Source organism: Lissotriton helveticus, chromosome 3_1 (genome assembly GCF_964261635.1).
Source record: "Lissotriton helveticus chromosome 3_1, aLisHel1.1, whole genome shotgun sequence".
Lineage (NCBI taxonomy): Eukaryota > Metazoa > Chordata > Amphibia > Caudata > Salamandridae > Lissotriton > Lissotriton helveticus.
In genome coordinates, this window is record NC_136061.1 from 16544592 (window position 1) to 16572278 (window position 27687).

General features: G+C 46.0%; 1 protein-coding gene across 1 annotated transcript; it reads left to right on the forward strand.

Annotated features, from left to right (window-relative positions):
- Positions 1-9111: 9111 nt before the first annotated feature.
- On the forward strand, positions 9112-18990 carry LOC144822590 (uncharacterized). The gene is made up of 4 exons (XM_078680309.1): positions 9112-9379; positions 11265-11585; positions 16988-17020; positions 18351-18990. Exons 1-4 carry the CDS (start codon positions 9112-9114, stop codon positions 18845-18847), a joined length of 1119 nt encoding a protein of 372 aa, XP_078536435.1. The 3' UTR covers positions 18848-18990.
- Positions 18991-27687: the final 8697 nt, after the last annotated feature.

The following is a 27687-nucleotide window of genomic DNA, read 5'->3' on the forward strand; positions in this document are numbered from 1 at the left end:
GACTGGCGGGGGTTGTAGGACTCCAAAGTGTATGACACCGAACACAACATGTTTCCATGCAGCCATTCCAAAGTTAGCATTTACTGCGAGGTTATAATACACTTAAGAGTATATGATATGGCTGTATCACAGAACAGCCTCAGAGAACAGATTCCGAAAGCTGCAGAGGAGTCCTGCTCATGCATGGGCACCCTCTCACATAAAACCAAGCACTCTGCCTTCAGGATTGATAAGGCCTGCCATAGGAGTGACTTATAGGTTTATATGTGTCTGGGAATGAAGGTGGATATAGGTAACCTATATCTTAGTAAGGGGTGCTTACACGACCATACCCAGGCTCCAGTAGCTGACCAGTGGTGCCATTTTGCAAGGCTTCCCAGGGGTGGCATAATACATGCTGCAGCCCCTGGTAGGCCTCTGGGGTACCCATGCCCTTGGTACCTAAGGTACCATATACTTGGGACTCACAAGGGTAACCCAGTAACCAATCTGGAGTGCACCTAAAGTACATGCAATCAATTTAGAGAGGAAGCTGCTAGGCTGGGGTCCTGGTTAGCAAGGCTCCAGCCAGACTAAAGTCGAGAAACAGTGAAACACCAGCAAAAAGCAGGGGTAACCATAGTAAGCAGATCCTACTCTCCTACAAGGCACACTGAGGGTTACCTGCTTCACTGAGATGTGTGGATGAGATTTCAACTCTTAACTATATTCCTATTTGAGCGGTGTATTTACGATTCACTAAATTAAGCTCAAGGTTGAACAGAACAGGATTGTCTCTGACTGTTGAATTCTCAGCACTTGTGCTGTGGGAGCAAGGTATAATGTCTATGAAATTCAAATAGGGATTTGCATTTAAATATGATTATATATTTTTTATTCCTCTAGGCTATATGTACCCAACGTGTTTGCAAAATATTTTTCAAAAAGCGCTGATTTTTTTTCTGAAAATTATCTGCTCGAGAACTGGAGGACGAATAACTATAATATAAATGCGGCATCAAGTATTCTGGCGCTTCCAAAGTCCTCCACAAAAAGTTATATATTGCGGAAACAGGCTTGAAGAAGATCATTATAGTATAAAACTATTTTTGTTAAAAATATAATATTGAAAGACATTATATTACTAACAACAATTTTTTATTATATTCTTTACATCTATGTAAAAACACCACTAAAATGATATTATTCCCAGTGAAGGGAATGTGTACGCACAACAATCCTGGGAGATAATGAGGTGCGCATTATTTGATGGAGAATGCATGATATGGGAATTAATCACAAATAGAGTGCTATGTACCCTCCTGATACAAACATGGTAATTTAGAAACTCAAAACAAGTATTTAAAACATTCAAATTGACAGGCATGAGTTGGAGAGAAGTATTGCAAAATTGAGTTGCAGCAAGTTGAAGGAATCCACACAACACACTGAAGAGGCTCCATTGAGTGGTTTATTAAACGAAAACCCAACACAACTGTTGAAAGGCATGGGTGATATGGGGTACGTGGCCAGTTACAGCACAGCAGTCACTTTTGACTGTTTAGCTTCATAGGTCACAACTGGACTCACAAGGAACAGTCATGCCTTAACTCTGGACCAGTTTATTTTATCTAACAGTGTTATTATAATTTTTCTTAAAATACACTAGTTTGTCACTAAACAACTGAGATGACACAATTAGGACAGCATGGTTTTATCACAGTCTCGTGAAGGTAACATGCGACGATCCTTCAAAGTTATTCTGTCACAATTGGAAGCTGACATTGGAAGCTATTGTTGCATACCTTTCATTCCAAATTCTGTACTATTTGTTTCTTAGCCCTGAAGAAGTCGCTGTGCACAACCATAAGCACGACGAAACACGTGTTGGCTAAGGCTGTAGTGAATAAACTGAAGCGCATGTTCCAACAAAGACTCAAGCTTTTGTCACACTGTTATTACATCATTGATATACTGTTAGCATGTGTAGGGGCCTATATATAATCTATCTATCTATCTATCTATCCATCTATCTATCTATATATCATCTATCTCTCTATATATCTATCCATCTATCTATCTATCTATCTATCTATCTATCTATCTATCTATCTATCTATCTATCTATCTATCTATCTATCTATCTATCTATCCATCTATCTATCTATATATCATCTATCTATCTATATATCTATCCATCTATCTATCTTTCTATCTATCTATCTATCTATCTATCTATCTATCTATCTATCTATCTATCTATCTATCTATCTATCTATCTATCTGATCCTAGACATACATGTGAGTGGTGAAAGACTTTGCTGTGTCTCACTTCACTTCAACCCCACCTGCCCAGCCTATGTGAACTTATGTAAGACTTACACAAAAGCATAATATGCCACTTAAATATTATCAGGAACACGTAGCTCTGTTTATGGAGGGTCAACTTTCATTCTCCTGCCCTGGTCCACCATGCGAGCATGACATTTTCAGGCACAGAAAACAAAGAAGGCCCCACATTAACTCAGCTTTGGGAGTTTAAATGTGAACACTGAATGCATGGTAAGCGGGTTAAAAGAAGCACGGTGGCCAGGTCAGCATTAGCGGCATCCCCTGCTCTGGTGCAGTCACTGACTGCCCAGTTCTCCCTGCCAGGCAGGCACAGAGCACTAGATAAGGTGGGTGATTCACCTCTGGTGATGGCTGGGGCTGTCTCCATCATCTCAGCAGGGCTCTTATATTCCATTGGTGAGCCTCAATCAACCCACCCTCTGAACCCTCATAAATCTGTAATTTCTGAAACAGTTTAATTGCAACCACCATATAAACTAAATGTGACAGTCTGTGATGGATTTTAATAAACCACTTAGAACTACTGGCAGGTATGATGAGAGGGAAAGTGTTATGTTTTTTAAACATATTTAAAGAGAGATGATCAATCTGGGGGTTCATCAGGAACATGTTCCTCCAAAGGGACACACATAGGTTGTGCTTTGTATAGCTGTGTAAAAAATATGGTCAGCAAACAAGTCAATCGAGTCATTATTAAATGTGATTTTGTCCCAATGTTAATATATATATCTTGATGTCATTTAGGTAGCCTGAAAGAGTTCTGAGTTGATTGTTAGTACTAGCCAATGAGTGTGATCTGGTAGCATTTATGACACAGTGTGATGTCATGCTCAGTTCCATGCAGCATCTTACCATTTACTTCTGTGTAGAATTCTACTGTGAAGATTCTTTGGTTGTCAGTTACTGGGAAGTTCCTGAGAGCTGAGGTGAATAAACCGGACCTGACTTTAACTCTGTGTATGACTTCCATTTATATGTGCAGAAGACACCACATTTATTTGGCGACGAGCAAGTTGTATCACCTCAGCATCAAACAAAGGTTCAGCTTCTCCCTCCTCCAGCAGCAGAATTAGAATTATGTGTAGATGAGAAGGATTGTCTTTCTTCTCCAGCAGCTGGTAACGTGATATGAATCTCCCATTTATTAAAAAAAGATGAGGAGGTGAGCCGGTGTCTGTGGTGCAACGTTGTGGTATTTGAAAGGATTAGCGCATTTTGGCACAGTCTCCTCTGCGTTTCAGCTGACATCTGTCTTGGCAGCGTATGTGGTCACGCAAAGGAACCATCTTCACCCCTTTCATGCTGATGACGGCCCCTGGCCATCATGCATCATGGTGGGCGTGTGCTGATGACGGCTGGGGGCCATCATGAACCCGCCTACTCAATAAAATGGCCGCACAGGCACAGAATCGTGTCCGCGCCCAAGGGGTTAATACATTGAGAAACTGCAAGTTTGATTTTCACGAAGCTTCCTATTGTGCATCGTAACGCATTGGCGCCATCTTGTGATATTGTGAATACTAGCGAGCACAATGTACTCTATGAGAAGTTTTCTTTTCTCAAAGTTGTTTGGCAGAATGGACTTTGACATCTGTTTGCCACTTAATCACGCTTATTGAACGAAATGGGCACATCAGGGCTTGAGTGCCAGTATTGAAAGTTAGTTAGATATATTTTTTTTAAACTGTGTATTTGACAACATATCAGGTCACAGATGAAACAGTTATTAGAACACTTTGAATTTGCATTGTAACCTCTTCTTTGTTGATTTTTTAGGTGGAAGAGTTTGTCATATCTGTATGATATCTGTATGGTGATGTGAGAAATGCAAGATTTATTTATTGTGATATTTACTGCAGGAAATAGTGATTTCACTGACTTTGGTACTGAGCATTAATAATTTTGAGGGGATTCACAAAAAAAATGGGTTTACTGCATTAAAAAAAAGTGATTTAATTCTTATAGTGCATTACAATTTTCTTAGAGTCATTTTGTTAATATTGTTGTAATATGTAAAAAAAAATGCAGAATGTGACACAGTCACCAATTTTCTTGATAAGTCTGGGAGAACCTACTATTAAATAGCAAAAGTGGTAAAAAGATGTGTAAACTATGCAAGAGTTAGTGGGATAAACTTAAGTGACGAGCGAAAACATTCATTACTTCTTCACTGTCTTGGAGGAGAAGAACGGGAAGCTCTTGAACATTTACTAGAGCTTAGTGCTTCCTATCAGAGGACTTTGAACGAATATGAGATTTGTATTCTTCAACTGGAGAGACACTATCTTCCTCGTTTAGGTACTATTATGGAGAGGTATCATTTTGGTTTACGTGAACAAAAGAAGGATGAGTCTGTAGAAGAATTTGTCACAGGATTACGAAAGAATTAGAGATCAATTTGTATTCAAATGTGCTCATGATAAAATTATAGACAAACTGTGGTTGAAGGATGAGCCTCCCTTAGATGAGGTTTTGGCTACTGATAAGAGAGTAGAACACATGATGAAATGTGTTGATGAGTTAAGCGCTGTAAAAAACAAGTCTAATTTTATGAGTAATAGTGTTGAAGAAGTAGTGTGTCAAGCTAAAAATTAAACTTCACTAGACAACAGGTCTGCCTGTTTTAGATGTGGGGGGACAGGTCACAGAGTGAATGCTTCTTTCTGCCCAGCTTTACATTTCAGTTGCAATGCATGTGGGAGACAGGCTAAATTTACCAAGTGTTGAAAAACCATGGTAAAACTGAAGGAACAGTCTCAAAACAAGGTACAACCACAAGTAAAAGACATTATGTATCAGGTAGATTATAATAAAACAAAAAATCCCTCCCATGTTGTCACCATTGAAGGTGTTGAACTAGAAATGAAGTTTGACTCCTGCTTTTATCTCACTGTAATTTCCAAAGACATTTATGATGCGCATTTTAGAGGAAAAGTTACACTTCTGAAAAACGATGTTTCTCCCCTTGGTTACAGTGGTCTACCAATAAACATACTTGGGTGTTTTTTAGCATGTATCTAAGTGAGAGGGCCTTTGACTGCTGCTAAAGTATATGTGGCCAAGAAAGGCTATGCAGTTTTAGAATGACCTCATCAATGTATAATAGGTGTTTCCCTCAAACCGAATGCTATCCCCCAAGTCCAAGTTCAGGTGGTGGATGATTCTGTTGCAAATTTGGCAGAATGCTTTGCTGATGTTTTTGAAGACAAATTATCAATCAATCAATCAATCAAGGACATTTATAGAGCGCACTACTTACCCGGAGGGTCTCAAGGCGCTTGGGGGGGGGGGTGCTGCTACTGCTCGAACAGCCAGGTCTTGAGCTTCTTCCTGAAGGAGAGGTGGTCTTGGGTCAGGCGCAGGTCGGGAGGGAGGGAGTTCCAGGTCTTGGCGGCCAGGTGGGAGAAGGACCTTCCTCCTGTTGTCGTTCTTCGGATGCGGGGGACGGCGGCGAGGGCGTGACTGGCTGATCGGAGGTGGCGTTTGGGAGCGTTGAAGTTGATGCGGTTGTTGAGGTAGCTCGGGCCTTGATCGTGTAGGGCTTTGTGTGCGTGGGTGAGGAGACGGAAGGTGATTCTCTTGTTGACGGGGAGCCAGTGCAGGTCTCTTAGATGTCCGGAGATGTGGCTGCGTCGGGGGATGTCGAGGATGAGTCTGGCTGAGGCGTTCTGGATCCGCTGGAGTCTCTTCTGGAGCTTGGTGGTGGTTCCGGCGTAGAGGGCGTTGCCGTAGTCCAGTCGGCTGGTTACGAGGGCCTGGGTGACCGTCTTCCTGGTCTCGGTGGGGATCCACCGGAAGATCTTCCGTAGCATGCGCAGGATGTTGAAGCATGACGAGGAGACGGCGTTGACTTGTCTGGTCATGGAGAGGGAGGAGTCCAGGATGAAGCCCAGGTTGCGTGCGTGGTCTGTCGGTGTGGGTGCGGTGCCCTGGGCGGGGGGCCACCAGGAGTCGTCCCAGGCGGAGGGCGAGGAGCCCAGGATGAGGACTTCCGTCTTGTCTGAGTTCAGTTTCAGGCGGCTGGTCGTCATCCACTCGGCTACATCTTTCATCCCTTCGTGAAGGTTGGCTCTGGAAGCGGCGGGGTCGTTGGTCAGTGAGAGGATCAGCTGGGTGTCATCGGCGTAGGAGATGATGTTCAGGTTGTGTTGGCGTGCGATGGGCGCGAGGGGGCTCATGTAGACGTTGAAGAGGGTGGGGCTCAGCGAGGATCCTTGAGGGACGCCGCAGATGACTTCGGTGGCCTCTGACTTGTACGGTGGTAGACGGACTCTCTGTGTTCTTCCGTCGAGGAAGGAGACGATCCATTCCAGTAGCATTCTCCTGAATTCCGACGTTGCTGAGGCGCTGCACTAGGGTGCGGTGGCAGACAGTGTCGAATGCCGCGGAGAGGTCTAGGAGGATGAGGGCCGCTGTTTCTCCGTTGTCCATCAGGGCTCGGATGTCATCGGTGGCAGCGATGAGGGCGGTCTCGGTGCTGTGGTTGGCTCGGAAGCCAGACTGTGAGGGGTCGAGGAATCCATTCGTCTCGAGGAAGGCGGCCAGCTGTTTGTTGACGGTCTTCTTGATGACTTTGGCTGGAAACGGGAGGAGCAAGATGGGGCGGTAGTTCTTGAGTTCGGTGGGGTCCGCTGTTGGTTTCTTTAGTAGAGCGCTGAGTTCGGCGTGCTTCCAGCTCTCCGGGAAGGTGGCGGTGTCGAAGGAGGTGTTGACGATGTCCCGCAGGTGGGGTGCGATGACAGCGTCGGCCTTGTTGAAGACGTGGTGAGGGCAGGGGTTGGTCGGAGATCCGGAGTGGATGGAGTTCATCATGCGGACGGTGTCATCGGTGCTGATCGGAGTCCAGGCGCGGAGGGTGGTGGTGGGCGGCGTTGCTGCGGTCGTTGTGTGCGATGGTTGAATGCTGAAGCTGTTGTGTATGTCCGCGATCTTGTTGTGGAAGTAGGAGGCGAGGGAGTTGCAGAGGTCTTGCGATGGGGTGATGTCGTTGTTTCCGGCGTTGGGGTTGGAGAGCTCTTTCACGATGTTGAAGAGTTCCTTGCAGTTGTGTGCGTTGTTGTCCAGTCGGTCCTTGAATGCAGTTTTCTTGGTGGCGCGGATCAGTTGGTGGTGCTTCCGGGTGGCAAGCTTGAGGGTGGTCATGTTGTCCGGTGTTGGTTCCCTTCTCCAGACTTTCTCGAGGGCTCGGCAGTTCTTCTTGGAGCTCTTGAGTTCGTCGGTGAACCATGGGGCTTTCTTGCTGCCGGGTCTGCTGGGCAGGGTCCTCAGAGGGGCGAGTTCGTCCGCGCAGTTGCTGATCCACTTCGTGAGGTTGTCGGCGGCCTGGCTGGGGTTCGCTGAGCTGGCGGGAGGGTGCTGACTCAGGGAAGCGGCGAGCTGGTCGGCTGTGATCTTGTTCCAGCTTCTTCGGGCAACCTGTTGCTGGTGGTGGTGGGTCGTCGTTCTTCTGAAGGTGAAGTGGAATTAAGGTATCTGAAAGGGTATTAAGATCACATAAAATTGCGAGAGGGTGCTGTCCTGGTTGTTGCTAAGGTCAGGAAAGTGCCTTTGAATGATCAAGCGGATGTACAGAAAGAGATTGAATGTTTGGTGCACATGGGAGTCATTGTGCCTGTTGAGGCAACAGAGTGGTTGGCTCCATTAGTTGTTGCTTAGAAGGCCAGTGATGAGATAAGTCTCTGCAAAGACTTACACTCACTCAATAAAGAGGTAGTTGTTGATAGATGAGTTGGTTGGCACTTTGGTGGGTGCTAAGAACTTCACCACCCTTGATCTTGCATCAGCCTATCATCAGGTGGAATTAGATGAGCCTTCACAGGATTTGACGGCCATTGTCACTCCCATGGGAACTTTAACATTTTTAAGGATGCCTTTTGGGCTTGTTTCGGTGACGGCTGTTTTTAAACAGATAATGTTGAATGTTCCAAAAGGTCTTTCTGGTGTGAAGTGCTATCAAGATGATTTGTTGATTTATGGTAGCACTAAGGCGGAGCATTACTCAAGGGTTTGTATGGATTTTGAATGTTTGAGAAAGGCTGGTTTGACCCTCAAAAAAGAGAGGTTTGCAGTTGAAGAAGTAAACTATCTAGGTCATTGCATCTCTTGACAGGGTGTTTTCCCTAAAAAAGAGCTTGTTTACTCCATTGTGAACATTAGTGAGCCTTCTAAAAGGAGGTGTTGTTGTCTTTTCTAGGAATGGTAGAATTTTACTTTAAGTTCATTCCAGGGTATGCAGATAAGACACAAAACCTTAGGAGGTTGACAGGCAAGAGTGTTATTTTTGATTGGAGTACTGAGTATGCCAGTGAGTTTGTCCTTATCAAGGAGGATTCAAATGAAGCCCCCTGCTTGCAAACTGTTGTGCCAGGTGAAGAGACTATCATTTTGACTGATGCTAGTGCCAAAAGTTTAGGAGAAGTGTTCCTTCAAAAGAAAAGTGGCGATAAAGGTTTGATTACTTGAGCTTGGAGATCTTTGAGAGGCTCGGAGATTAATTATTCTGTAATAGAGAAAGAATCTTTGGCCATCTTTTGGGCATTAAGTAAGTTTAGAAATGTGGTTTGAGGTACCAGAGTGAAGGTCCTATCAGACCATGAACGTTTACAAAAGGTGTTTCCAAAAAACTGTCTGGATTCTATTTCTTCAAGGGTTAAGAAGTGGATTATTTCCCTTCAAGAGTTTGATTTTGATGTTGATTTCATTCCAGGGGTAATCAACAAATCTGCTAGTTATCTTTCACGTTTAGTAGATGAAAAGAATTCTGATTTATATTAAGAAATTATGGTGAATGATGTGATAAATGTCTATGAATTCACTTTGGGTGAGACAGATGAGTCTGAGTGGAAAACTGAAATTAGTAATGATCTTGAAATCACAAAAGTTATTGAGTGGCTTCCATTGGGAAAGAACAGACATCTTGAGAAGCCACGGTCCTTCGTTGGTCAAGAACTGTCTGTTGTGGATGGTGTGCTTGTTTGGGGTACAAAGCTTGAAAAACCATTAGATGTGCGTAGTAGGCTTCTTAATCTTGCACATGTTGGACATTGTGGTATTGTGAAAACAAAAGAGTATTTGAGAATGCAATTTTAGGGCCAGGGATGGATAATGAGGTTGAGAGAATGGTTTGTGATTGTCTTGAGTGTTGTACTACTGATGATATATTGAAAACCAAACAAATGCCCATGGTCTGTAGGAGTGGGCCTGATGAGATAGTCATTGGTATTGTTGGACCTTTTCATGGTGTTAGTGACACTCCTTATTTAATAGATGTTCTTGATCTTTACTCTAGATGGATTGAAGTGACTTCTGTCAGATATATTTCATCAAAAAATGTCATAAGGTTCATGGAGGAAATATTTAAGAGGGAAAGTTTCCCCATTTGCATTCTCTCTGATAATGGGACGCAGTTTTGTTCTTTTGAATTTCAGTCCTATCTGAAAGATTGTGGTATTAACCATAAGAGAAGCTCCCATTACCATCCGGAAACTAATGGGGCTGTAGAAAGGGTTAACAAGACTTTAAAAGAAAGCATACGATTGGCCAGGGCAAAGAAATTGAACTGGAAATCTGTCTTGCAAGACAGGATTACTGCTTTTCGCATGTCTCCTCACATGACCACAGGAAGATCTCCCTTTAAGTTATTCAAGGGTAGAGCTTCGAACTGTAAGTTATGTCCAGGATGGATGAGTTTGAATGAGGGGTTGAAAGATAATCAACTAGGTGATTGGAGACAAAGAGAACTTGATAAATAGTTGACAAGGAAACTGGATTTTGATGTTAAGAAATGTGCCCAATCTAATGATGTGAATGTTGGTATGATAGAGACAAGGAGTATCCCAACTGGTATTATTCATAGACAATTAATACGGATTGTCACCTGAGTTGCTACTGCCGGTTAGTACTCACAAACCACGCACACACGTGCAATTTGGGTTGCAATAATTGCTTTTTATTAATGTATTACAGTGCTGTTGCAACTGTAAATTATTCCCTTTTTTCCTTTTAAACTTTTCCTCAAATGGTTTATAAAAATGATGCCATGAGCACATGTTACAATTCAATAGAGTCTCCTTATTTCCTTGTGGATAATAGTGTATGCATATCCGTATTAATTGCCTATGAATAATACCAGTTGGGATACTCCTTCTCTCTATCATACTTTACCCCAATCCCAACACGGATGACGGGTTTACGCTCCTGTTCTTCGATACAAGTGAATGTTGGTAAGTATGTGAAGAGTAAGGCACCTGTAGGTTGTCAACCCTGGTCTAAGTACACTAAAGTCAGAAAAGTTGTCAACATTCTAAAGAATGCTGTGAAGACTGATGATGGCAGAATTTGGAATAAGAGTCGGGTGATTTTGGTCAATTCTAATTTGGTTTCATCCTCTAGTCCTAGGGATCTCACTTGCTCTTCTTCCTCGTCAATTAATGCTGATTCCTCTCTGATGGTTTTACATTTTTTGCCCTTTAATATCAAAGAGAGAAGTCAGAGGATCAGTAGGTTACCTGTGAATACGAAGACCTATGCTTGTTAATTACTCTTACATATTAAGGACTATGTTGTTTTTTTCTTTTGATCTCTTCTCCTTTGTTTTGTTAAACATATTATTTATTGTAAAGAGGGAAGGTGTGGATGTCATGCTCAGTTCCATGTAGCATCTTACCATTGAGTTCCATGTAGAATTCTACTGTGCACATTCTTTGGTTGTCAGTTACTGGAAAATTCCTGATGGCTGAGGTGAATGAACCGGACCTGACTTCAACTCTGTGTATGACTTTCATTTATATATGCAGAAGACTCCACACACAGTAATCACTATGAGTTGACAATGGGGGAACATGGATGTTTTAAATACTTTATGACAAATTTTCTCAATAATTAGATTCCTTTGTAAACAATTTTCTCACCTCCTTCTGGTCCTTTGCTCACAGGGGGAGCTGATACTGTCCGGTTGGTGAATTCCGGTGACGCCTGCCGTGGGAGGGTGGAGATCAAACACGAGAATCGCTGGGGGACGGTCTGTGATAGCGAATGGGATCTGAAGGATGCTGAGGTGGTCTGTAGACAACTGAACTGTGGCTCAGCATCCAGCGCAGAAACCAATAATGGTCCATATAAAAATGGTGTCTTCCCTGTGTGGATGAGTAACGTCAAGTGCACAGGAGCAGAAACGTCTATCTTCAATTGTCCAAGCGCTTCGTGGGGAACCAACAGCTGCACATCTAGGAGGGATAGTGGGGTGCAGTGCAGAGGTAAGAGAAGCCAACCTTCAACCAAAAAGTACAGTTGGATTAATCAAAAAATTTCATTACAACTTCACATTACTAATGAAAATCATAAGAAAGAAAATTAATGAAACAAGAAAATGTTAATCTTAATAGATGCATTAAAGTAATTTGACATGCTGAATTGATTTTATTAGGAACTATAGATTCTAGTGATATCCTTCAGAGATTGTAAAGTCCTTGAAGGCAATGAATGAAGAAGGGGGTGTAGTTCGACAACCCTACATGCAGATGACTTACGTCAAGAAGCAGACGCTGTCACTTCTGTCCCTTCAGTATGCGCAGGTTATAAGGTGAAGAAGTGTCCATCGCAAGGCACCACCAAGATTTGAAACAGATTAGTTTTCCATTCAAACCTTTATTTTTTTTATTATATACATCAGCTTCGAGGGTTGTTTTTGATACAATAACTCTATCAACTTCATGTGAAAATATATATAAAGATGATGCTTAAGACATCATGGAAGAAAGAAGCATGACTTCAAAAGTAAGTAATCAATATATTTGGTAACCAATTCCAAAAATTAAGAAGCCATGCAATATCTCAACCTACCCATTTAAATATTATGTAAGTGAAATTACTGTCGGGGACACGCTACGCTATATGTGTTTTTTTAACCGTACTCTGCATCAAGGAGGCATTCCATGGGCATTATTTTGTTTTTCCCACGCAGCACCCAAGGATTTTTACACTGCCCCAGATTTACTTAATCATGTAAACCTGGTGCAACGCCAAAACATTAAGCCTCCCGAGAGCAGGCCTAATGCGGAGAAATAATTTTTGCATTCTGAAGCACATTTTGAATTAGGAAAATGCCTCTCAGGATTGTTTTTGCACAACAAGGGGTCCTTCCGGCACAAAACAAACCTGTCAGCAACGGAGGAACATTTGCACTATAGTGAAAGGGCGCCTACATTATCACTAGGCAGCACAATGTGCATCAGCGCAGGGGGAAGGACAGGAATCCACCTTACTAAATAAATAAAGTGCATTCTTGCACTTTCACATTAGTGTAGGGCAGCACAGCAAGAAGACTTGCGACTCTACCCTATGCCAATTTCTCATTAATTAGGGCCCTTACATTTTCCATCAATTGAGCCCGCATGTGCTCCTTCGACTGAAAAGAACCTCTGATTGCGAGCAGGGGCTGTTGAAGAAAGGACATTGCACCCTTTGCCCAAGAAAGGATGAGGGTGTAATGTGTTTATTATTCTGTTCATCCCCACCAGAATCTAAAATAAAAAATAAAAACATTAATTGCACAATAAAGAAAATAAATGAACAATTAAACAAACATTACTTATTAAAAACTACAGGCATCATTACGATGCTTATTAAAAACTACAAATGCAAACACAACAGTTGATGCATAGAATTCAGAACAATGTCATACATTCACCCCAGTACAGAGTTCTGGGCCTAAATCCATTGTTTTGTTCCTCACCATGGTCTGTCCTGTATCCCTGAATACCAAAACCTCTTTTCCATTTATCAAAGGCTGCTGTCTGTATTTGCCCAAATTACTGGGACTCACAACGGAAGACATAGCCATGCCTCCATCACAGATCAGGACATCTATGAGGCCACGTAAACCATGCAGAGTGGCTTTGCATCACCTTATAGATCTGATTGAGAGGCTTGCGTCAAAGGAGCGTCAGTGAAAGGTGGCGATAGCGTGTCCTAAATAAGCTCCTTAGTGTGAATGTCATCTCTAAGGAATTAATAGTAACCCTGGGCGAAGGACTTCGCTACGCCCACCCTCAGAGGCACCCTCATCTACAGACCCCCGGGACAATGCACACAATTCAGCGAAGACATCGCCGACTTCATCAGCCCGCACGCCCCCTGCTCCCCTGACTACATCCTCCTCGGGGACCTCAACTTCCACCTGGAGAACAACAACGACCGCAACACCACCACCCTGCTGGACAACCTCGCAAACCTGGGACTCAAGCAGCTGGTCACCACCCCCACCCACCTCGCCGGACACACACTCGACCCCATCTTCTCATCCAGCAAGGACATCGCCTTCAGCCACGCCACCGGACTCCACTGGACGGACCACAGCTGCGTCCACTTCAGCTTCGGAAGGACCACGATCCACCACCACCAGCAACAGGTTGCACGCAGAAGCTGGAACAAGATCACAGCCGACCAGCTCGTGACCTCCCTGAGCATGAACCCTCCCACCAGCACAACGAACCCAAGCAAGGCGGCCACCAACCTCACGAAGTGGATCAGCGACTGCGCAGACGACCTCGCCCCCCTGAGGACCCCGCCTAGCAGACCCGGCAGCAAGAAAGCCCCATGGTTCCGCGACGAACTCAAGAGCTCCAAGAAGAACTGCTGAGCCCTAGAGAGAACCTGGCGCAGAGACCCAACTCCGGACAACATGGCTGCCCTCAAGCTCGCCACCCGAAAGCACCACCAACTCATCCACGCCACCAAGAAAACCGCATTCAAGGAACGACTGGACAACAACGCACACAACAGCAAGGAACTCTTCAACATCGTCAAAGAGCTCTCCAACCCCAACGCCAGAAACAACGACATCACCCCTTCGCAAGACCTCTGCAACTCCCTCGCCTCCTACTTCCACAACAAGATCGCAGACATACACAACAGCTTCAGCACCCAACCGACGCACGCCACGACCGAACCACTGCCCCCCACCACCACCCTATGCGCCTGGACTCCCATCAGCACCGAAGACACGATGAACTCCATCCACTCCGGATCTCCGACCGACCCCTGCCCTCACCACGTCTTCAACAAGGCCGACGCTGTCATCGCACCCCACCTGCGGGACATCATCAACACCTCCTTCGACACCGCTACCTTCCCGGAGAGCTGGAAGCACGCCGAGCTCAGCGCCCTACTGAAGAAACCAACAGCGGACCCCACCGACCTCAAGAACTACCGCCCCATCTCGCTGCTCCCGTTTCCTGCAAAAGTAATCGAGAAGACCGTCAACAAGCAGCTGGCCGCCTTCCTTGAGACAAGCGGATCCCTCGACCCCTCGCAGTCCGGCTTCCGGGCCAACCACAGCACTGAGACCGCCCTGATCGCAGCTACCGATGACATCCGAGCTCTACTCGACAACGGAGAAACAGCGGCCCTCATCCTCCTAGACCTCTCCGCGGCCGGAGTCCAGGAGAAGGCACTGGAGTGGATCATCTCCTTCCTCGCCGGAAGGACACAGAGAGTCCGCCTCCCTCCGTTCAGTTCTGAAGCCACCGAAGTCATCTGCGGCGTTCCTCAAGGCTCCTCACTCAGCCCAACCCTCTTCAATGTCTACATGAGCCCCCCCGCAGACATCGCACGCCAGCACAACCTCAACATCATCTCCTACGCCGACGACACCCAGCTCATCCTCTTCCTCACCAACGACCCCGCCACCGCCAGAGCCAACCTCCACGAAGGGATGAAAGAGGTAGCCGAATGGATGAAGAACAGCCGCCTGAAACTGAACTCGGACAAGACGGAAGTCCTCATCCTGGGATCCTCACCCTCCGCCTGGGACGACTCCTGGTGGCCCCCCGCCCTATGCAGCGCACCCAAACCAACAGACCACGCACGCAACCTGGGCTTCATCCTGGACTACTCCCTCTCCATGACCAGACAAGTCAACGCCGTCTCCTCGTCGTGCTTCAACATCCTGCGCATGCTACGTAAGATCTTCCGGTGGATCCCCACCGAGACCAGGAAGACGGTCACCCAGGCCCTCGTCACCAGCCGTCTGGACTACGGCAACTCCCTCTACGCCGGAACCACCGTCAAACTCCAGAAGAGACTCCAGCGGATCCAGAATGCCTCAGCACAACTCATCCTGGACATCCCCCACCGCAGCCACATCTCCGGACACCTGAGAGACCTGCACTGGCTCCCGGTAAACAAGAGAATCACCTTCTGACTCCTCACCCACGCACACAAAGCCCTACACAACCAAGGCCCAGGATACCTCAACAGCCACCTCAACTTCTACGCTCCCAAACGCCAGCTTCGATCGACCGGCCACGCCCTCGCCGCCGTCCCCCGCATCCGAATAGCCACCACAGGGGGACGGTCCTTCTCCTACCTCGCCGCCAAGACATGGAACTCCCTACCGACCCACCTCCGCCTGACCCAGGATCACCTCGCCTTCAGGAAGCAACTCAAGCCCTGACTGTTCGAGCAGTAGCGGACCCCCCCTCTCCTAGTGCCTTGAGATCCTCTGGGTGAGTAGTGCGCTATATAAATGCTGTGATTGATTGATTGATTGTTGCCTACTTCGCCTTGTGCAAAGTAGGCAAAGCAGGCAACACTACGCCCACTCCTAGGGCGTAGCGAATGTAAATGTAAATGTACAGGAATTTATATAGCGCAAATCACCAAGCGGTTTCTAAGCGCTTGCTTAGGGAACCCGTCCTGGTATTCCCCTGTGAGATAACCCCGGCAGGGTATCCGCAAGGTGAAAGCCAGGCATCCCGCCGCGAGGGGCCGTTGTGGAGATTAAGCAAGCTATTGCCCAGAGTCGCAGAGTGTGAACCCTTGAATCGAGTAGGCACCGGAGCGAGAATTGTCGAGTCCATGGACATTTTAGGACTCAAGACCCCGCCGAGCCGGGAATTGAACCCTGGTCCCGGGCTGACCTCTGCTTCCAGGTCTGCCTCCTCTAACCAGTGAGCCACACTTCTCCACAATAAGCGAAGTTGCCCGCCACGCCTCCCGAACATACCTAATTTTAGTCAATGGGCACATAAAAATGAATAAAAGGCACTTACCTTGTCCGCGGCGTCCCGGGGCTCCCTCTGCTTGTTCACGCCACCGTCTGCTAATCAATGCGCATGCGCGGCCGCCCTCGAGAGAAATGCGCATGCGCGGCCGCCCCGGGATGCCGCGGACAAGGTAAGTGCCTTTTTATTTATTTTTATGTGCCCATTGACTAAAATTAGGTATGTAGGGGAGGGGGGCATGCGGCGCATAGTTGGGCTACGCGAAGTGCGCAGGTGGGCGTAGTTTCTCGCCCACTTTTCATTGTTGAAGTTATGAGAGGTAGACATAGGAGGTAAACATGGTAAATATGGTAATGCCTCCCGGGAAGGCTGGGGCACAGACAGGTGGCTGAGTTATTATACGTGGGGCCCCACACAAGACCTTGCAGTGGGGCCCTATGGTTTCATTACACCACTGGCTGCTTATTTGTCCCTTTCGGTCTTGGGGTAAAGAGGGTGGTAAATACAGTAATGCTTCCTGGATGCCTCCCTAGAAAGGTGATGGTGCAGGCGGCCACAAGTATACAGCTGATTAATGTTTATATTACCAGTGTATAACCAAGGAACAAAATATAAAATTAATATCTTGTTATGTTTCTTTTTTATCTTTGCAGGGAGTCGTGTTTTCGACCCAACAGCCTTCAAAGGTACATCTATAAGTTGTTTTGCATCCTTAATATATATGTTTAGTCCCCTCCCTGCCAGGTACAGTGTTTACAAAGATATGTAACAAGTGAGACTTGTTACACAGAAGAGATATACTTATAACTCTCCATGTCTAGAGAGATCTGTCCAAAGGCCAGGAGGGCGGGTGGCCACTTTTTCACCACAGCCACCTTAAAAAGTGTTACTTTCCTCAAAACTAGTTACTTTGGACTTTCTGTGCATTGAAGAAAGAACGGCAGATGGGCACCATATCAGAATATGAGATCACTTGAGACTGTATCTGCAGCAGCTCGAGGGGGCTCCTAGCTGTCCTAGCTGTTCCTAGCTGATAAACACAAAATCCCCTGACATGAGGCATGAGGCACAACTGCCCGCACATTACCACCCGTCACACTGACCTGCTGCACATACACTTTAGTACAACTTGTCTGTGACGTTAGTACAGATCTGTGAGTAGGGTTGTCCTGAAGTTTATCATGCATCCACCTCATGCGGTACTGGTCTTCGTATAGGAGGGCCACTGGCTTTTTCAGATATTTAAAGTGACGCACCGGTGGGGAATGGGGGTTGTAAATAAGTCCCTCAGGCAAGGGTCACATCGCTGAGTAAAAACATGAGTGGGCTCTGTTACATGGATTTACAAGCGCAAGTCCAGCAATAAGAAAAGCCCTGCCTCATCCTTACGCCGTCTTCAAGCAGGTGTAAGGATTTGACGTAGTGGCGCTCTAGAAGTGTCGCAGTGAAACCTCATAGATTTCACTGGAACACTCCTACCTGGCTTTCCTGTGTCGGACGCCCACCGTGGATACATTACACCTACTGCAGGTGTAGTGTGCTGCAGGGGCTTGAATGCTGACACATCTACCTAGACGCATCCCTTTGTAAATATGGAAATGAAATGAAATGAAAAATTATATTTGTATAGCGCCGAAACTACCCGGAGGCCTCGCAGCGCTTGCATTGTTTGTAATAGTGGGCTGGCCGCGAGGTTACCGAGTTTTGGTATACAGATGTGTCTTCAGTGCTTTCCTAAAAGCCATCCTGTTGGGGTTCCCTCTGAGGGCAAGGGGGAGGGAGTTCCAGAGCCTGGCGGCCGTGTGGGAAAAGGAGCGGCCGCCCCAGAGGCGGAGCAGTGTGGCACGTTTTTTATGCCACTGCAGCGTCACAAAAAGTGATGTAACAGCAGTGTAAGGCCTTCATAACTAGTGCCCTTATTTTTTAATATATTTTTTCTGACAGCAAATTCTGCGCATTATTGGAAAGTGTTGAAAAGTTGGGTGAGTGGCCTGATGGTGTTTTCTGTCTCCGCAGCACCCCTGTCGGTGGAGTCCAGCTTTGCAAGTGCGACCTTCCTCATCAAGAATAACGGGAAGGATCTCCAGAACCTCGGCCTGGACCGCTGCGTCCGGGGGTCCTGGGGGGTCCTCTCTGGGAGGTGGTACTGGCAGGTGGACATAGACACGACAGTGACTGTCCCGGAAGTGTATAAGATGGAAGACAACTGGAGGCTGGGGGTGGCCAGCGCATCCGCAAGCCCAGGGGTGCAAGTGTTGTTTACCCCCAATAGGGGTTTCTGGGTCCTCACCCAGGGGTTCTCAGTGTATAATGTTATGGATGAAACGGACAAACAGCACTCTTTTACTGGCAGGCTTAGCAAAGTGGGGATCTTCGTGAACTACGAGGAGGGGCTGGTGTCTTTCTACGATGCTACAAACCGGCAGCACATCTACACCCACACCGCCACCTTCAAAGAGAAAGTATACCCGTACATCTGCCTGGGGCGCCAAAGACGCGTTTTTCTGCAGTAATCGTACAAATGTTAAAAAAGTGTGTCTGACAAATTATTTCTTTTTCATGATAATTTGAATTCACGATAATGTCAAAATACTTGACACTGCAAAAAAGGGCAATTCGATTCAATAAAAAACAAAACAGTTTTATAGAAAAGCAAGTTAAACAAAAGTGTCTGTGCATCTTCCTAAAAGCCAGAGTGATGTGATTTCAAGTAGAACATGTCAGTGAGAGAGAAAAATGGAAGTCGGAGTCAGAGGTCAGAGGTCAGAGGTTGTGGCAACTCGAGTAAAATGGAGGGCTCCTCTGAAATATTCACCATCGGAGTCCCGTGCCCAGCAGCAGTGATGTAGAGAGTGTGTACAGGGCACTCTAAAATACAACATCAATCCGGGGCTCGGTGTCCGGTGCCACTGCACCTGCTATACTAATGGAAGCTACATCGCCTAGCCAGTCTGTCCTGGGCCCAGCAGCAAGGAAGGCAATGGTTCCCTTCACCGCTGTTTGAAAGGTAAAATAGAGCAATAACAAGGGCATCTGGGCCCCGGTGCCACTGAACCTCCTGCACCAATGGAAGCTCAGACTCTGCCAGAGGTACACTGTTAGATCTGGGGGTCTCTAGTTGGCATTAGGATTCACCTTTGTCCAAATAGGGACCCTTACTTCTAAGTCAGGATAAGGGGATTACATTCCTTAATAACCACTGCTCACCCCCTTGGTAGCTTGGCACGAGCAGACAGGCTTATCTCAGAGACAGTGTGTTAAGCATTTGTGAATATACACGGTAATACAGTGATAACACTACAGAAGGATACAACACAGGTTTGATAAAAATAAGTATTCTTTAAATAGATTTAAACACAAGACCACAGACGACAAAAATACGCAATACTACACTTAAGATTACTTAAAAGATAATTACAGTTGCTTAGTTCAAGTTGTTGGTAAATGCAACAAAGTTTTCACCAAAGTACCTGGATGCGTAACGCAAAGTAAACAAAAGGCTCGCAAAAGGGGAAATGCGTTCGTTCCGTGATATGGGGGAGATGATGCATCGTGCCTTAATGCTTGCAGTAGGGGATGCGTCGTGATCTTTACCAGTGCGGAGGTGATGCGTAGATTCTCAGCCTGCGGGCCCGTTGTGGTGCGCAAGATGGCTCCTTGATGCGATGTGATGATCCAGTTGCGATGCGAGAAGATGGTGCCCTTGATGCGGCAATGCGATGACGATGACTCTGTACTTTGGAGCCGCGACAGGCCCTGCGACATGCTTCTCCGGTGATGCGATGGCGACTCTCACAATGGCGTCACGCTTCTCTGGTGAGGCAACAGCAGGCAGCTTCGTTGAACACACGCTTCCTGGGAGATGCGGCGAAGGCTCGTTTCTCCGGCGATGCGAAGATTTCAGCTGCACCAGCGACACGCTTCCTCTCGATGCGTCACGCTTCCAGCTCCCAGCGGCATGCAAGTGTCTGGAGTCAGAATTCCCAGCAAGGAAATTCAGTGGGGAGCTGGAGGTGAAGTCTTTTATCCCTGAGACAGCAGGGGGCAAGTGCAGTTCAAGCCCATGGAGAATATTCTGTAGATGAAAGTCCTTACAAAGTTCCTTCTCCTTTACTTGGCAATGAAGCAACCACTGCAGGCCAACCCAGCAAACAGCACACTGGCAGAGGGGCAGTACAACTCCTGCAGCTTCCTTGGTTCTTCTCCTTGGCAGAAAGGTATCTTGACCAGAAGTGATCTAATTTCTTGGCATCGGGGTCCCAATATCTATACCCCAAAATCCTTTGTTCTCTAACCAGTTCCTGAGCACTTTGTTTACATGACTCTCTTCTTCCTTTCACTGTGCAGGGCAGAGACATCAACTGCCCCACAGGGGGTGGAGCCAGCACAGGGGATGGAAGATACAGCTCTGGAGCACTCTATTGACATGATTACTCCTCTCCTTTCTCAGTGCAGGGCAGAGACATCAGACAAGCCACTGGAGGTGGAGCCAGCATTGATGAGGGAAGGCCCAGCCCTATTCCGGTCCCAGGTGCAACTCCTCCCTCCCATCTAGATGCAGATCTCTCTATTCACCACCGGGCTGCCCCAGCCTGTCTCATGGAATCCCCCAGCCCTGTCACTCACAAACCCAGACAAGGAATACATAACCCAGCAGAGGCAGGCCTGGATAGTTAGGCAAGAAAATACCCACTTTCTAAAAGTGGTATTTAGTAAAACTTTACTAAAAGATGTATTTTATTATTCTGAGTTCAGCATACTAGTTACGAATATAAGAATGTAATAATTCTAGGAGCCCATTCTGGCCTATGGAGAACAGGTAGCCTTCAATAGTGAAAAACAAAAATGGCTGTAAATCACTATTAGAAAATGCTGCACACACCAGAGCATGTCCTATCTTATACTTACAATGCACCCTGCCCTTGGGCCTGCCATAGGTGTGTCTAATATGAAGCAAATTGAAGGTTTAGGGACTGGCAAGTGGGTGCACTCGGCCAAGTCGACATGGCAGTCACAGATTGCACACAGGCCTTGGAATGGCAGGCCTGAGACACACTTTACAAGCTCCTTCTGTGGGTGGCACAACCAGTGATACAGGCCCACCAGCAGCATTTGATTTACAAGCCCTGGGCACACATGGTGCACTGTACTAGGGACTGACAGTAAATCAAATAACCCAATCATGGAATAACAATTAGTACATACATTTAACATAGGGAGCACTTGCACTGAGGCACTGACCAGCAGTGGCACAGTGCCCAAAACAAATCACAAGACATTTCGTAAAGCCCTAAAAACGTGGCTTTAAAAAAAAAAAACACTGTTTTTGATTTGGCTTTCAGCTAGCGCTATGAGACCTACGGGTGAGATAGGCGCTTAATAAAAACCAATACATACATACACACATACATACAATAACCAGCAAATACATATCAACACAGAGGAGGCAATCCATCAAAATGGAAGGGAGACTCACGCCAATGATGCCAGGTCTAACATACACCCTGAGTCTTGACACGATTCAATTTGTGGAAAAGGCTGCTCTATTCTGAAGTATAACAAAACTACAAAAGTGTCCCCTAAGGAATTGTTTCGCAATTATTTCTAATTTGTGATTAGTCACAACAAGTGAACATATGTCAAATAATGCATGGGATTATCATCATGTATCATTATTTAATATAATCAAGATTCAAACAGTATAATACGGCAACAATCATACTACTAACATTCTAGATCTTGTTACAAGTAGTATAAAACATCTTTTGCTTAATTTGTATGGACAAACAAAACACCATACATCACAAGGTTTTCAGAACATAATGTGATGATTTCAAATTAACACAAAGGTTCGTCTCTAAGCAAATCGATATTAGGCGTCGATGTTTCGGTCCACTATTGGTTTAAACATTCCCCAGGACCATCTTCAGGACAAAAACGTTGCATATCCGTATTTCAAAACATCTAATACTTCCAGCTGGAAGTTTATATTAGCCAAGTGGACCACTGTGTCCCAGAATTATTATGTAGACCTGGTTTTCTCAATAGTCAACCATGATCAATTGGCTCTCTCAATAGCCCGAATCTGTATCTGGCTTGTTGTACTCTTGCAATTAGTAACAGCCGTCGCCAAAAGTACGACCGATTCTCTAAGTCTTATTCTGAAGTAAGCAGAGCTCACAAGGACAAGTGCTTCGGTATCTTAATGTTTTTTTTATTTTTTTTTATTTGATTTATTGCTTGGAATACAGTTCCAAAGACTTTTTTTCCAGCAGTCACCTCCCATTACCATGAATAGTAAGTAACATTCATTGCAAGCTCAATGCCATATTTTATCATAGAACAATATTAATAATTTCAGACAAATTGATAAAAATGGCAATGCGAGTACAGTACACATTTCCTCAATCTCTCCCAGCGGGAGATGAAGTTACTAAGTGTGCAACACAATCAATAAAGGGCGACTATTAGGGCATAGCATAACTCCTTGTGACGTCTCTAGGCTTCTTCCTGTGGAAAGTGGAAGGCGTGGTCATAGAGCAGCACAGAGCCGCGGCACGGAGGAGCCGTGGAGCGGCGACAGAGCTAGTCTGCCTCCTTTCTTCTTTATTAAACATCCTCATCCTTGCTGCAAGCACCACTGCACCGCCGAGCCGCCGCTGTCTCCCGCTGACCGACATCTCGATAGCGAGAGTGACAGCGACAAAAAGGAAGGCAGCAAACGCGGATGGTGAGCGCAAAAAAGGAAAGAGACATTACCGGCACTGGTGTTGATGCCTCTGTCCTCCCGTGTCTTTGACACAGCAGAGTGCGTGTTCTTGGCAAAGCACAGGGGGGGGTCCGTATTCAGCCGGGGGAAGCCCGTGACCCTACCCCACCCTGAGAGTCCTGTTTGTCCCCAGCCACTGGCCTCTCTGAGCTCACTCCCAGACTCATTTCCTACCATAATGACAGAGCGGTTGCAGCAGCTGCTGCTGCGGCAGCTGCAGCGGAGGCAGGAGCAGGAGTAGAGGCGGGAGCAGGGGCAGGGCGGGGTGACTGAGACAGAACAGAAGCAGACAGAGATAGTATCAGAGCCAGAGCTCCGTCAGGCAGAAAGGAGGTGGAAACAGTTGAAAGTGGTCAAAGTGGGGCGAGTTAGGCTTCCATCTCACATTTATCATTATGCCTACCAACACCAAGTGGGCACCAAGAAGGAGCTGAATAAGGTTCAATAAGCTGTGTACACTACAGTGAACAGCAGAAAACCGCAGAGAGTTTAATTCAGAAATTCATATAGGAAGCCCTGGGAAACCAGCCAAAAACATTATCCCCGATCAATAAATTAATCAAACCAACACCAAGTAATCAACCATCTAAGCAGGTGAGCGATCAAGCAGACAGTCTAGAATCAATCACCTGAGGGATGTTAACTACAACCATAACCCATGTAACCCCTTGAGAGCGCGATGAGGTCAGGGAAAGTCTGGAAACGACAAACAATGTTCCGGCAAGAAGCCCAACCCAAGTAGAAATGATTGGCACAGGCAAAGGCGGCTACAGGGAAAACTACAAGGCCAATAATAGTACCGTGAACTAAAGGGGCTACCCACTTGAGCTGAGGATAGCAATCCTGCCAACTTTGCAGCCATTAATAACAGTAAGAGAGGCTTAGCAAAATAATCCAGAGCTCACCAACAACAGAAAATAAGATCCATCCAGAAAATCAGAGCCTCAACCTCCAAAACAGACAACAAACAAGGACTCTAACACGCTGGGTCAAGTAAGAGCAAATCCAGGACCCAACACTAGCAACCTAGTGACAGACATCTCCACAGACCGGGCCCAAGTTCAGTTGGCACAGTTAGAACACTCACAAGTGGGTGACGGGAGAGAGCTAGGAAAATCACCAAAAAGAGAGTATATAGAAGAACCAGAAGAGACAGAAAAAATGGAGTGCGACCAAAAGGACATTTCCATCATACGTCCCAGTTATCCCACAGGAGGCAGACAGAAAACAAGTATCTGATATAACCCCAAACACAGAAGAGCCTTCAAAGGGACCGGAAATACTATGGCCCTCCTTGCTTAAATACATTACGGCTATCAATAAAGGCCATGCAGTACCATTGGGACAAAATGGATATGCAATTATACCTCCTACATTTTCTAGCAATACATGAAGCCAATATCAACAACAAGCTGGCAGACATGAATGACATGTTCAAAAGGGTACAAGCAGAAACCAAAATAATGCAGCCAAGCTGCGCCTGCTACACAATTTTGGACAAACTCTCAACGATCCCACAACTACTGGGGGGTATCCTGAATGACTTAAAAAAGACAACTAACAACGCAAAAGATGAAGAAAACTCAGGCATGGTGAACAAATCAACAAAGCCACATTACAGCCAGTCAAGAGAACAGCTTGGGACCTTAAATCCGCTAAGCACAACGCACGGTCCCCTTTGTAGCTTCAGCAGCAATAAAAGAGACACAGAGCATATACAATACACTAAATTTCGAAACCAAGCACGGACAGAGGGCCCAAAACACAAGTGGGGACAGGCCATATAGCCGAACATCTCGGAGATAAAAAAACAACGATGAAACCTATGCCGCTGTTGCAGGGAAAGCCACAAAGACGCCTGCAGAATCGCAACGAAAGGATCGCTTCAAGCAATCGAATACACCGCCCATCTATATGCAGGGGCAACAAGGGATGGGTCGAGAAATCATCAATCATGACAGCCCTCAAGACAAAAGCTTGGGGAAAGAAAGCCCAGAAAAACTCAGGGAACAAATTAAACGAGGACCAAAACAAAAAATGAAAGGGAGAAAAAAGAACAGTAACATAAAAGCATTCTTCAAAGTGGTTAACTTGTCTTCTGAAAAAGAAGACGAAGCATAAATAAACAGGCAAATAGTGATCATAACAACTTCACTGGTTAAGGAGACTGTACAAACCACTCTAAGTCAGAATTCCTATCACACAGGCAGAAGCCCAAACAACAAGCGGCAAACAGAAATCAGTCAAGAAAAACAAAATTAAGCCCAACAATGGGATAGAGAGGCTTAGGGGTTTAGAACTAACGCATACCCCACAGATTGGACGCATTTAGACAAGTTCAGAACATTACAGGCAGAAGATAACGCACACTATTCATAATAGTGGCAGCATACAAAACAGCAATAATTAGACCCCTGACGAAGGGGCATGGCCCCGAAATGCATTGGGTGTTATTGTTATGTTTTGGATATATTTTGTGATTCATTGATTTAATAATGATGTTTTGATGTAAATAGGAATTTTGATGATTTTCCGTGATTTACCATACACAAACATATGATGATTGAAATGATATGAATTTTTTGTGATGAAGTACACTAGATAAAATATACTATAGCTTGACAAAAGGAGTATTTAATTCAATTTTGTTGTGCGTGTTTGGAGTCCTGGTGGTCTTCCGGCACCAGGCCATATACAGTCTATATTTATAGTGTGCAGGCACTAATCCTTACACAGCACACACACTGGTTTAATTTGTATTAAGTTTGAAAACTTAGAGTGCAGCCCCCGCTCATACATTTTAGCATTTAAGGAACGACTTAACAACAACGCACACAACAGCAAGGAGCTCTTCAGCATCGTCAAAGAGCTCTCCAACCCCAGCGCCGGAAACAACGACATCACTCCATCACAAGACCTCTGCGACTCACTCGCCTCGTTCTTCCACAGCAAGATCGCAGACATACACAACAGCCTCAACGAACAGACCCCGCACCGAACCACAGAACCAACGCCCCCCACCACCACCCTCCGCACCTAGACCCCGGTCAGCATCGAAGACACCATCCACACGATGAACACCATCCACTCCGGATCGCCAACCGATCCATGCTCCCACCACGTCTTCAACAAGGCCGACTCTGTCATCGCACCCCAACTCCGGGACATTATTAACTGCTCCTTCAACACCGCCACCTTCCCGGAGAGCTGGAAGCATGCCGAATTGAGCGCCCTCTTGAAGAAACCATCAGCAGGCCCCACCGACCTCAAGAACTACCACCCCATCTCGCTCCTACCATTCCCGGCCAAAGTCATCGAGAAGACCGTCAACAGACAGCTTGCCGCCTTCCTCGAGACGACGAGGGCGACCGGGAGGTCCCGTGGCCTGCCAGAGTTCGAGCTGCAAAGTTATTTATTATGCATAAGCATTCTTAGAAAAGTACCCTGCACATAACTTACATCCCAACATGAACATGCTCTGCATGAACGTCATGGTTATGTTCATCCAAAGACGAAATAACTACTTTGCATAAATACAGGTATTGATTTAGGCTCATTTAGATATTCATACTCACAACACATCAATTGTGTATGGAGCCCAGAGGCTATCTCTTTGGTATAAAAGAATAATACCAACACTAGACAAGCAGAGGAGAAGCTTCCAAGCTGACACTAGATGCAGAGGTCCCGGCCTGCAGAAGCTCCAGCATGCAGTGGTCTGACATCTCTTGCGGGGTGTCCAACTCAAGACCAATATGGGGTCCTTCGTTCTCTCCCATCAGGTGATGGGGTAGGTTCTTTCCTAGGGAATCCTGGCTCTACACCCACATACATGCTAGGTACACTTAGGTGCACTCAGGTAGGGTTTCCATCGTAGGAGTACGCTTGTTACTGTAAAGTCTATATGCCTCCATATATTCACTGTTTTTGCACCATGGTGGTATTCTACCTTTTATTTACTCTGTCGGTGCTTGTAGTCTCATACATCTGTTTCTGCCCAGTGATTGTCACAGCAAACATGGGTTATACAAGAATGACGCTGGTACAAAAAAAGCTGATTGAAAATGTCCCCATCGTTTATTCTGCATATCACTCTCAGACTAAGTGAACACGATCAACTGAGCAAAAAGTACTGTACTGTTTCCATGATCCCTGAAGGATCAAGGGTTGCCATGTTTCCCCTGCACACAGACTCTCGTGAACTCTGGTGCAAGGGTGTCAGTGTTGTCACTAAGTTGCTAAACTTAGCACCATCGCCGGGGGAAATGCAAGATCGGACCACATTCTTGTAACTATGTTGCAGTCTTGCGTTTCAGTAGTGGTGGGGAGAGGCATCTCTCCGCCACTTCCTTGTACATATCCCCCCTAAACTTTCCTTGTACTCCTCAGGTGTGAGCCCATACCTAAGGCATAAAGCTTGCTTCATATTGGGATAGTTCTGAGCACCTGCCTCCTTCCAAGGTGTCAGGGTGTTTCTCCCATTGGCCTAAAGTATTTGCACAGGCCCGCCCCCCACTGTTTCTCAGGGACCTCATTCATACACAGTGCTGCTTTATAAGATGCAAATCAAGCATAAATATCCTT

Bases quoted from the DNA above. Each gene is read 5' to 3' on its own strand.
- LOC144822590 (XM_078680309.1), top strand. From the start codon at position 9,112: ATGGTGAATGATGTGATAAATGTCTATGAATTCACTTTGGGTGAGACA. The intron at 11,586-16,987 runs GTAAGAGAAGCC...TTATCTTTGCAG, and splicing joins TAGTGGGGTGCAGTGCAGAG to GGAGTCGTGTTTTCGACCCA. The intron at 17,021-18,350 runs GTACATCTATAA...CTGTCTCCGCAG, and splicing joins CGACCCAACAGCCTTCAAAG to CACCCCTGTCGGTGGAGTCC.